This window comes from Piliocolobus tephrosceles, chromosome 16 (assembly GCF_002776525.5).
Source record: "Piliocolobus tephrosceles isolate RC106 chromosome 16, ASM277652v3, whole genome shotgun sequence".
Taxonomy (NCBI): Eukaryota; Metazoa; Chordata; class Mammalia; order Primates; family Cercopithecidae; genus Piliocolobus; species Piliocolobus tephrosceles.
Window position 1 is genome coordinate 70,476,421 of NC_045449.1, and position 13,842 is coordinate 70,490,262.

General features: G+C 46.4%; 3 protein-coding genes across 21 annotated transcripts in view; 2 read left to right on the forward strand and 1 right to left on the reverse strand.

The window, feature by feature from the left end:
* The first annotated feature begins 4 nt into the window (after positions 1-4).
* On the forward strand, positions 5-6,879 carry METTL23 (methyltransferase like 23). 3 transcript variants are annotated; one of them, XM_023211723.3, is made up of 5 exons: positions 5-489; positions 2,942-3,029; positions 5,974-6,211; positions 6,289-6,373; positions 6,516-6,879. In XM_023211723.3, the coding sequence occupies exons 1-5, from the start codon at positions 455-457 to the stop codon at positions 6,679-6,681; spliced, it is 612 nt and encodes a 203-aa protein (XP_023067491.1). In that variant the 5' UTR covers positions 5-454; the 3' UTR covers positions 6,682-6,879. The 3 variants fall into 3 exon arrangements, with proteins under 3 accessions (XP_023067491.1, XP_023067494.1, XP_023067492.1); XM_023211726.3 differs by having other exon boundaries at positions 5-369; XM_023211724.2 differs by having other exon boundaries at positions 30-489; positions 2,942-3,046.
* A 234-nt stretch (positions 6,880-7,113) lies between these two features.
* On the reverse strand, positions 7,114-10,423 carry SRSF2 (serine and arginine rich splicing factor 2). Of its 9 annotated transcripts, XR_002731541.2 has the most exons (5): positions 9,811-10,407; positions 9,171-9,481; positions 8,789-8,892; positions 8,060-8,161; positions 7,114-7,561 (listed from the first exon to the last, which is right to left on the reverse strand). XR_002731541.2 is itself a non-coding variant. In XM_023211721.2 (3 exons), exons 1-2 carry the CDS (start codon positions 10,170-10,172, stop codon positions 9,178-9,180), a joined length of 666 nt encoding a protein of 221 aa, XP_023067489.1. In that variant the 5' UTR covers positions 10,173-10,407; the 3' UTR covers positions 7,114-8,161; positions 9,171-9,177. The 9 variants fall into 9 exon arrangements, 3 of the variants coding, with proteins under 3 accessions (XP_023067489.1, XP_023067490.1, XP_023067488.1); XR_002731539.2 differs by lacking the exon at positions 8,789-8,892; XR_002731537.2 differs by having other exon boundaries at positions 7,114-8,161.
* Positions 10,424-10,512: 89 nt separating this feature from the next.
* Positions 10,513-13,842, forward strand: part of MFSD11 (major facilitator superfamily domain containing 11) — a 39,894-nt gene continuing 36,564 nt past the window's right edge. For 2 of the 9 annotated variants that reach the window (XM_023211713.1, XM_023211718.2), the window contains exons 1-3: positions 11,004-11,457; positions 11,970-12,025; positions 13,670-13,777. In XM_023211713.1, coding sequence (XP_023067481.1) covers positions 11,362-11,457; positions 11,970-12,025; positions 13,670-13,777 — 260 coding nt within the window. In that variant the 5' untranslated portion in view covers positions 11,004-11,361. Of the gene's footprint in view, positions 11,458-11,969; positions 12,026-13,669; positions 13,778-13,842 lie in introns of all 9 variants that reach the window. The other 7 variants (XM_023211714.1, XM_023211715.1, XM_023211717.1 and 4 more) reach the window with 7 other exon arrangements.

The following is a 13,842-nucleotide window of genomic DNA, read 5'->3' on the forward strand; positions in this document are numbered from 1 at the left end:
GCCCCTCCCGCGCTGCCGCTGTGCGCATCACTTCCGGTCGCGCCAGCCGCGGGTTTCCAGTCCTGGGCTTCTGTGTCTACTTCGCCTTGCTTCGGGGTTTCTTCGCTTGCAGCGCGGCAAGGTTATCACCAGAGCCGTGCTTTTCCCTTCTTGCAGTCAGGTGCTAGAGCCACGTGGCCCGGGGCTTCCCGCTTGCACAGCCTGGCAGCCCGGAGCCTTCCACGGTCCCCCGCCCACCCGGGGCCCAACGACGCCCCCCTGGGCGAGCACGATTTCCGAGGACAGGGGGTCCGGGCCCAGCGCTTTCGATTCTCGGAGGAGCCGCGCCCAGGAGCCGACGGGGCCGTCCTGGAGGTCCACGTCCCGCAGGTGCGTGCAGCAGCACCCGCCGGGAGGCGCCGGAGGGCAGGAGCGGTTCTCGGCTGACTTGGCTGGGGTCCTGAGGGAAGGCGGGATGCGGACGCTCAGCTGCGCAGCTTCCTGCTTTAGGTTAGCCCCCGGAGCGAAAATGTCGGATATGAATCCCTTCGGTGCATTAAATGTCTCAGTAAGAATTTTGGAGACCCTGCCAAGAAGTGACCCTGGTCACTATGTTGGTCAGGCTGGTCTCGAACTGTAAGATTAAATGATCCTCCCGCCTCGACCTCCCAAAGTGCTAGGATTACAGGCGTTAGCTTCCGCGCCAGGCCGGCTTTCTCCACATGGAATCTTTCCTTCCAGGAAAGTGACATTCTTGACTGACCTCTAATGCTTCTTTTGATCTTGTTCAAGGGTTTCTTGATTCATCCTTGTCTCTCACTTTTGTGTGAGTTTTGGGACCAGGGTTTCCAGTTTTATTTGGTGCCCTAATAGTTTTTTCCGTTGGACCTCGCTTCTTTTTCTAAGCTCACAGCTGCCACAAAACTCTCAATGATAATTCTTTTTCTTTTATTTTTTTTTGAGACACTGTCTCTCGCTCTGGCGCCCAGGCTGGAGCGCAGTGGCGCGATCACAGCTCACTGCAACCTCCAACTCCCGGGTTCAAGTGATCCTCCCGCCTGCCTAAGTACTGGGATTACAGGAGTGAGCCACTATGCCCTGCCTGTCTTAGGTTTTTCAAAGCACTTTCACGTTGCTGTATTTCATTTGGTTTTAACAGCAGCTTGTGAGGCATGTCCCATGCTAAAGAAACAGCTTTAGAGAAGTTAAATGGCAGGCAGAGGCGGGAGGATCGCTTGGGACCAGCAGTTTGAGACCAGCCTGGGCAATATAGTGATACTACGTCTCTACAAAAAATAGAAAAATTAGGCATGGTGGCGTGTGCCTGTAGTTCCAGCTATTCCGGAGGCTGAGGTGGGAGGATTGCTTGAGCCGGAGAGGTCAAGGCTGCTGTGAGCTATGATCAGGCCACTGCACTCAGGCATGAGCAACAGAGCAAAACCTTGTCAAAAAGAGAGAAAAAAAAGATTGGAGTGGAGGCTATTTCTGATTGTCTCCAAACAGCTTCACGTTTTTTTGTTTTTGACCCAGATGCTCGCTCTATTGCCCTGGAGTGCAGTGGTGGGCTCACTGCAACCTCAACCTCGGGTTCAAGTGATCCTCCCACCTCAGCCTTTCAAGTAACTGAGACTACAGGCATCGACTACTACACCTAATCTGGCTTCAGGGATTTTTTTTTTTGGAGACACAGTCTCGCTCTGTCGCCCAGACTGTAGTGCAATGGCACAATCTCGGCTCACTGCAACCTCCGCCTCCCGGGTTCAAGTGATTCTCCTGCCTCAACCTCTCGAGTAGCTGGGATTACAGGCGCCTGCCACCATGCCTGGCTAATTTTTGTATTTTTAGTAGAGACGGGGTTTCGCCATGTTGGCCAAGCTGGTCTCGAACTCCTGACTTCAGGTGATCTACCCCCCCGCCCGCCAAAGTGCTGGGATTACAGGCGTGAGCCACCGCGCCCAGCTGGCTTCACATTTAAATACACTTGCATTTCTTCCTAAATGTAGGGGGTGATGGTACTGCCTGTGAGAATAGAAACCTCTTTTTTTTTCTTTTTTGGAGCTGGAGTCTCGCTCTGTCACCCAAGCTGGAATGCAGTGGCATGATCTCGGCCTACTGCAAGCTCCGCCTCCCAGGTTCACGCCATTCTCCTGCTTCAGCCTCCGGAGTAGCTGGGACTACAGGCGCCCGCCACCACGCCTGGCTAATTTTTTTTTTTGTATTTTTATTAGAGACAGGGTTTCACCGTGTTAGCCAGGATGGTCTCGATCTCCTGACCTCATGATCCGCCCGCCTCGGCTTTCCAAAGTGCTGAGATTACAGGCGTGACCCATTGCGCCTGGCCTGTGGTTTTTTTTTTTTTTTTTTGAAACGTAGTGTCACTCTGTTTCCCAGGCTGGAGTGCAGTGGCGCAATCTCGGCTCACTGCAACCTCCGCCTCCGGTGTTCAAGCGATTTTCCCGCCTCAGATTCCCGAGTCCCTGGGATTACAGGCACGTGCCACCATGCCTGGCGAATTTTTTTGTATTTTTAGTAGAGACGGGGGTCTCACCGTGTTAATCTGGCTGGTCTCAAACTCCTGACCTCAGGTGATCCGCCTGCCTCAGCCTCCCAAAGTGCTGGGATCACAGGCGTGAGCCACCGCGCCCGGCCCCTGACTAGAAATATCTTATTTGCTTGCTAGTTGCCTGTCTCTCTACAGTAGGATATGTGCTCAGGGAGAGCTACATCCCCAGTCTAAGAATGGTCCCTGATACTCTGACACTAGAAGCACTTGTTGAATGAAGAATGCTATCAAGAGTTTCTATCATATTGCATTGCAGTTTTATATTCCCAAAGGTCGTGGATTGGTGAACAGGGTTGCCATTTTTGTAATGGACGCCAATGCCTGACAGAAATTGTTGTATAAATGATTCCAACTTCCAGCAGCTAAATTATTTATGGCACACAAAAACATTCTTTTCAGGTCCTGCATCTCCAGTATGGAATGTATGTTTGGCCCTGTGCTGTGGTCCTGGCCCAGTACCTTTGGTTTCACAGAAGATCTCTGCCAGGCAAGGCCATCTTAGAGGTACAAATGCCCCTGAAGTTTCCAGAGTTCTGGGTTATGTTCAGATGTGTTAAGTCTACATGTGTATATTGCTTGTTATTAGCTTTTGTTAAGTATTTTTAAATCAGGTAATTTAACTAGTTTGTAAGGTCTGTGAGCTAAGAATGTTGTTTTGTTTTTGTTCTAAGGTACAGAGATAATCCTGGAACTTTTTTTTCATTTAAAAAGTGTTTTTTTTGGCTGGGCACGGTGGCTCACGCCTGTAATCCCAGCATTTTGGGAGGCCGAGGTGGGGGCATCATTTGAGGTCAGGAGTTCGAGACCAGCCTGGCCAACATGGTGAAACCCCATCTCTACTAAACATACAAAAATTAGCCAGGCACGGTGGTGCATGCCTGTAATTCCAGCTACTTGGGAGGCTGAAACAGGAGAATTGCTTGAACCCTGGAGGCAGAGGTTGCAGTGAGCAAAGATCGTACCATTGCCCTCCAGCCTGGGCAACAGAGCGAGACTCCATCTCAAAAAAAAAAAAAGTGGTTTTTTAAAAAAGACACTGAGTGTGATGGCTTACACCTGTAATCCTAGTACTTTGGATGGTTGAGGTGGGAAGATCTCTTGAGCCCAGGAGTTTGATACCAGCCTGGTCAACATAGTGAAACCCTGTCTCTAAGAAAAAAGAAAGAAGTGTTAGAGACTATAGGTGGACCACAAAGCCTAAAATATTTACTCTCTAGCCCTTTAGTTTGCTGACCGCTATTCTAGATGAAGCCCCTGAATCCCTTCCACGGCCATGGCAGTCTTTAAGGCCATTGTTTTAGGTGTCCCAGCAGTGTCATGCAGGCTTTTTACATTCAGGTTGCTGTAACAAAATACTGCAGTGCTTTTTTCAGGTTGCTGTAACAAAATACCATAAACTGGGTAGCTTATAAATAACAGAAATTTATGTCTTTGGCCGGGCACTGTGGCTTACGTCTGTAATCCCAGCACTTTGGGAGGCCAACGTGGGCAGATCAGCTGAGGTCAGGAGTTCAAGACCAGCCTGGCCCACATGGTGAAACCCCATCTTTACTATAAATAGAAAAAATTAGCCAGGCGTGGTGGCACATGCCTGTAGTCCCAGCTACTCAGGAAGCTGAGGTAGGAGAATCGCTTGAACCCGGGAGGTGGAAGTTGGAGTGAGCTGAGATCATGCTGCTGCACTCCAGCCTGGGCGACAGAGCAAGACTGCATCTCAACAATCTAAAAATAAAGACATTTGTGTCTCAGTTTTGGAGGCAGTGAAGTCCCAGGATCAAAGTCCTTACAGGTTCAGTGTCTGGTGAGGGCCAGAATTCCAGTTCAGTGGCCTCTGTGTTCTTAAGTGTCTTAAGAAGCAAGGCAACTCTCCAGGGCCTTTTATAGGGGCACTAATCATGACAACTCTGCCTTTATGTAATTGCCCCCCAAGGCTCACATCAGATGGGTAATTAGGATTTGAACATACGAATTTTGGGTGAACACAAATGTTCAGACCGTAGTATAGCCCTTTCTGTTTTTGGAAATGTTGAGATTAGTGTAAAAAATATATCCCATTCTCTTTCTAACCTCACTATCTGGCCTCAGACTGGTGAAGGCTTGGAAAAACCAATTTTATCACATTTGCAGAAATAGACTTTCACACCATACTTAAGACCAAAGGCTAAATAGACAAACCAGAAGCTTAACATCCCACTCTTAACTTTTACTACACCAAGTAAATGAAATTAGGGGTAGGATTTGGCACACACCTCTGGCCCTAGTTGTAATTGCTAGGCACTCAGAATTAATCTCTATGTCCTTACTTCAACTGGAAAATGGGAAGCTTCTGTTTATGCTAATACTTATGAAGGCATTCTCTGGTATTTTTTCTTAGTGTCTACAAAGCGTCTTGCCACTTTCAAGGCCCAACTGGAAAATCTTTACTAGAAAGCCATGTTACAGACCTGTTAGGTTTTAGCTAGAGAAGAGCAATCAACTATAGAACATGCTAACAGAAGTGAAAACTAGGCCGAGTGCTGTGGCTCATGCCTGTAATCCCAGCACTTTGGGAGACTGAGGCTGGCAGATCACTTGAGGTCAGGCGTTTAAGACCAGCCTGGCCAACGTGGTGAAACACTGTCTCTACTAAAAAACACAAAATACTAGCTGGGTGGCTGGCCATGGTGGCTCACGCCTGTAATCCCAGTACTTTAGGAGGCCAAGACAGGTGGATCACCTGAGGTTTGGAGTTCGAGACCAGCCTGACCAACATGGAGAAACCCCTTCTCTACTAAAGAAATGTAAAATTAGCTGGGCTTGGTGCACGCCTGTAATCCCAGCTACTTGGGAGGCTGAGGCAGAATTGCTGAAACCCAGGAGGCGAAGGTTGCAGTGAGCCAAGATTGCACCATTGAACTCCAGCCTGGGCAACAAGAATGAAACACTTGTCTCAAAAAAAAAAAAAAAAAAAAAATTAGCTGGGCTTGGTGGACAGCTACTCAGCAGGCTGAGGCAGGAGAATCACCGGAACCCGGGAAGTAGAGGTTGCGGTGAGCCGAAATTGCACCACTGCACTCCAGCCTGGGGAACAGAGCAAGACTCCATCTCAAAAACAAAAAACAAAAAAAACTAAAAACTGAAAATCATGGCAGAGGAATCAAGTGCCCCAAAACTACTACTGTGTGCATAGCAATTAACTGCCAGTTGGGATACATGGCCCTTTAATGTTGAAATTGAAGGGTTAAGCTTTTACCCTTTAGCACAGTCGATTCATAAGGAATGTACTTTTGCCATGTTTATAGTAATGTTGTTATGCTACATATTTTACAGAAAGAAACCCAGAAAGATTGACTATGCTTACTTAAAAATGCAAGAATGAAAAAGTACTAAGATTCCCAGTTTTTTGCAGTTCCAAGTATAATTGTGAAATGCCATCTTTTATAACTTACTAGATTGGAGCTGGAGTGAGCCTTCCAGGAATTTTGGCTGCCAAATGTGGTGCAGAAGTAATACTGTCAGACAGCTCAGAACTGCCTCACTGTCTGGAAGTCTGTCGGCAAAGCTGCCAAATGAATAACCTGCCACAGCTGCAGGTGGTAGGACTAACATGGGGTCATATATCTTGGGATCTTCTGGCTCTACCACCACAAGATATTATCCTTGCATCTGATGTGTTCTTTGAACCAGAAGGTAAACTTTTTTGGCTCAATAGTACATTTGGCCAGTGATGCTGTATGAAAGTCTATTCATAAATTCTTTCTTCTCAGATTTTGAAGACATTTTAACTACAATATATTTTTTGATGCACAAGAACCCCAAGGTCCAGTTGTGGTCTACTTATCAAGTTAGAAGGCAAGTATGGATAACCCTGGCTTACTTTTGTATGTAACTTAAGCCTTACTCTACTCTACCCATGCAATGTATAATTTAATAAAACATATCTGAAGCAAAACAGAAAAGGCATGACTTTAAAAACATTTATTTTTTTTTTAAGTGCTGACTGGTCACTTGAAGCTTTACTCTACAAATGGGATATGAAATGTGTCCATATTCCTCTGGAGTCTTTTGATGCAGACAAAGAAGATATAGCAGAATCTGCCCTTCCAGGAAGACATACAGTTGAAATGCTGGTCATTTCCTTTGCAAAGGACAGTCTCTGAACTATACCTACAACCTGTTCTGGGACAATGTCAATACTGATGAGCAACCTGGCACAGAAACTATGAGCAGACCACTTCAGTTTGAGAATGCAGTGAGTCTGAAGATGGTCAAGTCTGTTTGCATCAGATTTTGATGTCACCTAGACAACACTTACATTAACTCATATGAAACAAAAATTAAAATACATATTACAAGTACTTGGATTGTTCTTTTGTCATTAAATAGGATATAAATTAGGTTGAGAAGGGTATCACAACCTCAAGAAAAGTGCCACATTAAAGCATTGCTTTTAGGTGTTCAACTGGCATTTCCACTTTAACTTAGGAAATGATAGGCACTAAACATTCCACTTCCATGCTATGCAGTCAGCAACAATCACAAAATTGCATAGTTCCTTCGAATAAATGGGGGGAAAAAAAGACCAGGACATATTCTGAGAAAAGCTAACACCAAGAAAATGTTTTAATTAAACTACAGAAACAATGGGTTATAATACAGAATATTCATCAGCAAAAAGATACACCATGTTATAAGTACTTACAAAGTTACAACCATTTGCTTCCTTAACATTTTCCATGTTAAGTTCATACATGTAGATATGATCAGATTTACCATTTTTAGGGTAAGAGAGAAAAAAAGGTGTATTTATCATCAGCTAGATGTGCTCACTGTATGCTCCGTTATTTATATGCAAGGCCCGGGTGACTGGAAGTGCAGTTGTCAGGCATTTTAATAAACTGGACAGCCATTTGTTTCTGCACGACAAGGCATCTTTACACAGGAGCAATCGGGAGAAAACAGGAAACAGCCAAGCACTCTGCACTGCAACACGCCACCTTAACAGCTAACCAGCATTACTCAACTGCTACACAACTGCGCCTAGTGCACAAAAATACATAAGAGAAGAGATTAGAATTGTGTTTGATAAACAATCCTTTCAAAAAATCAAGTCTTTTCACCTGAAAAGTCTTTATACAAATTTGGGTTCAGATTACCATTTAGATCTGAAGGTAAATAACATATACAAATTTACACCAACTTTTGTAGGTTTTTAATTTTAAGGAATGAAGGCAATGCTGAGTCAATCTCTTGACAGCTTTAGGCTGTATGTAATGGCTGCACACGTTTTCCTTAAAAGTCAGGAGGCCACAAATTAGGTTACCAATCTGTTTAATTTCAAACAAAAAAAGTCAGCACTATATAACAAAATGAAATTTTACCTCAAATATCCAAATCCAATAATGAAATCTGAAGTCGTTCACCTCACTAAATTACAAGAAATTTGAATAACAGCAACAAAATGGCACATAAAATGAAGTTTGCCAACTGAGGCAAAGCTTAAACAAGTAAAAAGTTAGACAAATGTTACAAAATAACCTTTTCAATAGCCAGTTGCTTGTTCCAAGGACTCTTCTTCGATGGACTGAGTATGTGGTCCTTTTTCCCCAAGTCCTCCGTTTACACTGCTTGCCGATACATCTAGGTTTGAAAAGAAAGAAGTTCAGCTCACCTTCCATTAAAGTGCACATGGTTTCAGTTTCAGGCATGTACTTACTAAGGCTGGTGACACCAGTAGGGTACAGAAATGTTCCACCCAGCCATGTTTTTTAAAGGCCCAATTAGGAAAATTTCACAAAGGCTACCATCAGGATGTACAAGTTTGAATTTACATATTTCTGGCCAAATAACCAAGGTGAAGAATGGTAAGGGGAAGAAAAAAAAAAAAAAAAAAAAAAAAAAAAAAAAAAAAAGGGCTGTATCCAAACAAAAACAACTCGAAATCAGAGAATTGGTCTATATTTCATTAAGATAAATTGTTTCAAATGAAACATTGGTAATTGAGAATACTACTTTAATATCTGAGCTACTTAGGGCCCTTTCCTTTTTAAAAAATAGGACCAAACAATTTAAGAGTTAAAGACACACTATCCTTTCCCCACCCAGTGCAATACCTGTAACTTTCTTTTGGGGTTCCAAATGTTCACTGCTTCTTATTGCAATTCGTTTGCCACATCCATTAGAATATGAAGTCCCAGTCAGTACAACAATAGTTGAACTGATTGTTTCTCTAAGAGGATAGTGCATCTTTAACATTTAAAGACAAACCTGCTCCAATACACGCCCACAGAAACTGGTCCCTGGAGGATCAGCCAAATCAGTTAAAATCTGCAATACTGGCCAATATTCTTTTATCAAACAGGAGACCGCAGCTTTAAAGGGGGAAAATGCAGACGTTGGATAAAAACAGCAAGAAATAGTCATTTTCATTAATAGGTCTCAAACAGTTTATGAAACAGCCATTATTATCTAAGCTTCATACACATCCTTTCTGCAGACCCCTCTCTTCAGTATTACTCCCAAAGGTGAGTAACCTCCGAGCAGCACTCCTAACGATAGGAGTCATTCTTACATTAACACGGCTCAAAAAGACCTACCCCAAATCCCATTTATGAATTAGGGTTATGTGTCTCGCATTCCCAGACATTACCATTTTCTTAAGAGGACACCGCTCCTTCCTCTTCAGGACTCTTAGGAGGACTCTTCGATCGCGACCTGGATTTGGATTCCCTCTTGGACACCGGCGGAGGACTCCTGGACCGAGATCGGGACCTGGACCGCGAGCGAGATCTGGAGACCGAGGAGGACTTAGATTTGGACCTTCGCGCGGATCTGGACTTGGAGGTCGAGCGAGAGCGAGAGCGAGTGCGGGACCGAGACTTCGAGCGGCTGTAGCGAGATCGGCTGCGGGACCTGGAACGGCTCCGACTCCGGGATCGGCTGCGGCGACGCCGCCTAGGGCTGCAGGCGGGACGAGCAAGCACAGCGGGGTTAATTCCAGGCAGCGGGGCCGGCCCCGCCCGCGCGCTCCCGCCCAGGCCGCCATTATCTCGCCGCCAGACGCCATTTCCCCAGTCGCGAGGCGGGGTCCTCCGCCCCGCACCGCCCACACCCCGGCCACTCCCGGGTCGCAGACGGCGGAAGCTCGCGGAGCTGCCGGAGGGTCCGAGACGCGGCGTGCAACCCCCGCCCCGTCCCGCACCACGTGCTTCGCCGCGGACCTTTGTGAGGCCGCCCGGGCCTCCCGCGCGCCCCGCCCCGCCTCCCGCGGTCCCCTCAGCCCCGTTTACCTGCGGCTCCGGCGTCCGTAGCCACCGCCCCCATACCTGCGGGGTGGCGGTCCCCGGCGGCTGTGGTGTGAGTCCGGGGGGCGGCCGTAGCGCGCCATTTGCACCCGCAGCTCGCGGCCGTCCAGCACGGCTCCGTCCATGGCATCCATAGCGTCCTCGGCGTCCCGCTTGTCGTGGAAGCGGACGAAGGCGAAACCGCGGGACTCCTTGGTGTAGCGGTCCCGCGGGATGTACACGTCGCCAACGCGCCCGTACTTCTCGAAGACGCGCCTCAGCGTGTCGGGCGAGGTGCGGTAGGTCAGGTTGTCCACCTTGAGGGAGGTCATACCCTCCACATCGGGAGGGGGGCGGCCGTAGCTCATGGCTCTGACTGGCGGCCCGGAGCCCCACGGACTGGCGCCGACTTCCTCAGCTCTGGGCGGTACGACGCCGCGCCTCTTAGGCACTTGCTTTCCGCGTGGGGACGCTGGGAAAGGCCTTGCAGTAAAACAGGGCAGACAAGCTCCGCCAGTCAGCACACCTGAGCAACAACTGAACGGGTGGCCGGCCCCAACGCCCGTTTATATCCCTCCTCACAAAATGGCGCCCGCGCCACCCGGAAATGAAATCCTCTGATTGGCCCGCCGTGCCCTGTCTTGTAACGACCCTGACGCGCGCCCCGCCCCTACCCGAAGCGCCTGCGCACAGTCCGGCGGGCGGGCCAAAAAGCGCGGAGTCACGGCTGGAGGGAGGGGGAGCGGAATTAGCGGGCAGTTGGAAAGCCCGCGAAACGCTTTTTCCGCCTGGGAGGCCGGAAGACCGCGCTCGGGCAGGAGGAAGAGGAGGTGCTCCCCATCTGGGCTCCACCTTCTTTTCATGCCAGTACTCAAAGTTCACGCCTCTTTTTTGCTCAGCTCTCAGCCCCGTCTGTCAGAAGGGTGTTTCTGCCCTCATATGCCTCTCCCTGTGACCCCGACCCCTTCAGACTCCGCTACGTCGTCTCTCGGCTCCTTCCAACAGCTTCTGACTACTCTTCGCCGGGGTCTGCTTCCCAGTCCCCTTTCGCCAGAGCCCGCGAGCTCAGTCGGCTCTGCGTCCTGGCGGTGGGGAGTCCTCGCGGAGCGCCTGCTCGTGCCAGGCCATCCGGGACTACGTTTCCCAGCGGGCCGAGCGGACGGCGCCCCTGCTGCGGTCAGGTGACCCGGTCGCCTGACCGCAGTGAGTAAGGCCGGGAGGGCGGGGCTGCGCCGGCTGCTGGGGCTCGCCCTTGGCCCTTTAATCCCCTTCGTGGGCCCCTCAACCTGGAGCGGCCACGTTCTTGGAGCTTCTCCGGGGGTTGTGCTCTTCCGTACTCGGATCGATTCTTAGGAATATTCTAACTGCCGGTGGGGAGAACTGCGCCCTAAACCTGGGATTCTGATCCAGGAACTGGAAGTTGACAGCTTGGGTGCCTGGCTCCTGCATCGGCCTTCTCCACTGACCATCTCATTTCTTTCTCCAGGATTGTCAGTGGCTTCGCCCCGAGGAGAGCTGACTGCCCTGGGCTGCTGCCTCCGGCAGAGCTGAGCCAAAATGTCCCCGGAATCTAAAAAGCTTTTCAACATCATTATTTTAGGAGTTGCCTTTATGTTTATGTTCACTGCCTTTCAAACTTGTGGAAATGTGGCGGTGAGTTGGAATCTGTCCTCCCTCCTTTGAAGTGCCCATCATAATGCATTACAGAAATGATAATAAACGATAATTATATCTAATAGCGCGCTTTAATTGCATCTTTTATTTTTCCCACCCAGGCTTCCTCATTTGTTATGATTAGGTTTGATTTCTTGTGTCAGACATTCTCTTATATGGGGGAGTTAAGCATTACCGTTTATCTGATTTGATTAGGGGTTTGGATGTTAACTTATTTTATTTCTTGTTTGTGTTAAGCTCTTCCTTAGTACTTGGATGGTTAAGGAAGGAAACCCAAGGCGTAGTTACAGCTGGTTTTCCTCCCCCGTCCCTGTCATTGGTTTGCCTTCTCCAGTTATGTTGTCCTTTTTCTTTTCTCATAATGGACTTCAGTGTTAGGTACATGATGAACTTTTACTTTATTCTCTTGCTGAGTACTTGGAGTCACACTTCCGAAGTGGGGGCGGGAGACTGGAAAACGTTTTCGTTGATTAGTTTTATCTTCCACACAGCAAACTGTCATCAGGAGTTTAAATAGCACAGATTTTCACGGCAGTGGATATACCAGGTATTGTACCGTATGATTGATTTTGTTTTATATTTAACAGTAGTTGCTTTAATCTGATCAGAATCACCAGCGATAGAATATTGCGATTGAATTAGTAGTGATTGCATTTTCTCTTCTCCATACCCAGACTGAGAGAACATAACAGAATAAAGCTGATGAGTTTAGGTTTCCTGTGGGATTAGACACTAGGTTTGAAATCTTGACTTTGCAAGGTATTTATTGCACTGTTATCTTAGGCAAGTGTTTCCACGAGCCCAATTTCCTAGCTCAGACAATGCGTGTCTGGGCACAGTGCGTGGCATTGAATAAATAAGCACTCTAGTATTGTCATGATTAGAATTCCCAGTCCTCAACAGAAGATGTTGTGATTCTTGACCATTTGGTTCTTCTGATTTTGTAATTTGATAACGATTAATATACGTATGTCAGGAGCTTTTAGATTTTCGTTAAGGTATTTAGTCCCAATTTTACAGATGGGTAAAAGGAAAAGATCTTCATAAGTCACTAGAACCTTGTGATTGGAGCTGGGTTTGTAATATGTACCGATATATATGCACAAACAGGTTTTTCTTTTTTAAAATTAGATTTTTTAATTGACAAATGAAAATTGCATGTTACTTGTGTACAACATGTTTTGAAATATGTGCCATGGAATGGCTACATTGAGCTATAGAAACAGGTTCCTAATTTCTCTAGAGTTAGACATTGGATCATGGCACCCCCCTCAACCCCCCACAAATCCATAACTTATACTTGATTCTTTATCCCTATCCTAAGCCTTGTATGTCATATTTGAGAATGAAGGGATGTTACTGTTCGTTTTTCTAAGTGATTAGTAGCACAGCTTTTTGTACTTCTTTGTCTTCATGTTTGTTCTAAAGAACAAATGCAAAAACACATTTGATATTTGAGAGATTCATAAAAGCCAAAGAATAATTTATTTTGGATTTATGAATAGTGTCTAGTAAATGAATTCAGGGCCTTTGAAATGGTTTTAGTCACACTTCATACAATACGTATGTACTAAGGCTGGGTCAATAGTAACTGAGTAATGTTCAAGTGAGACTATTCGGTTGAGTTAAATAAATTCTGGCTCAAGCAGGTTGTAACTCTGCGCTGTTATTTATAGCAGAGAAATGTCATGAAGCTGCCAGGAGTTCTAGGCTAAGTTTGTAGGGCAGATTGGTGGACTAGGGCATCTGGAATCATGCAATCCTGGCTGGACATTCACCAGCCACCCAGCTGGACTTTTGGCAAATTACTTAACCCCACTGTATTTCCTTTTTCTGTTCTTTAACATGAGGATAATAACAATATCTTCTTTGTAGTGCTGCTAGGATTAAAAGAGAAAATATGTATAAGGTACTTGGCACAGTTCCTGTTACTATGACTTACCAGTATGTAAAAAATGTATTGTTGTAGGCAAAGTGATCCCAAGGCACAGTTGGTGGGCTTCAATATTTTGTACAAACGAAAACTTTTATATGTTATTGAATTTAATGATATGACTATCATAAATTCTGACTAAAGAATATGAGTGTTTATTGTAAAATCTGTAAACTCAGATGGATTTTAAAAAGTGACACAGCGTACAAGGGCTTTGTTCTTTTTTTTTTTTTTTCCATTTGTGTATTATGTGTGCAGCATGGCTATTATCTACGGAGTGTTCTCTGCTTCAAATTTGATTACACCGTCAGTGGTTGCCATTGTAGGACCTCAACTCTCTATGTTTGCCAGTGGTTTATTTTACAGGTAAGTAGTGTAATCTTGCACTTATTTAATTAGAACACCTTTCAGGATCTTTCAAGTAGATAGTA

Coding starts and splice junctions, on each gene's coding strand:
- METTL23 (XM_023211723.3), top strand. CDS start 455: ATGCGGACGCTCAGCTGCGCAGCTTCCTGCTTTAG. Junction 3,030..5,973: donor TCACAGAAGATCTCTGCCAG/GCAAGGCCATCT, acceptor ATAACTTACTAG/ATTGGAGCTGGAGTGAGCCT. Junction 6,212..6,288: donor TGTGTTCTTTGAACCAGAAG/GTAAACTTTTTT, acceptor CTTTCTTCTCAG/ATTTTGAAGACATTTTAACT.
- SRSF2 (XM_023211720.2), bottom strand. CDS start 10,172: ATGAGCTACGGCCGCCCCCCTCCCGATGTGGAGGGTATGACCTCCCTC. Junction 9,482..9,810: donor TACGGACGCCGGAGCCGCAG/GTAAACGGGGCT, acceptor TCCCGCCTGCAG/CCCTAGGCGGCGTCGCCGCA.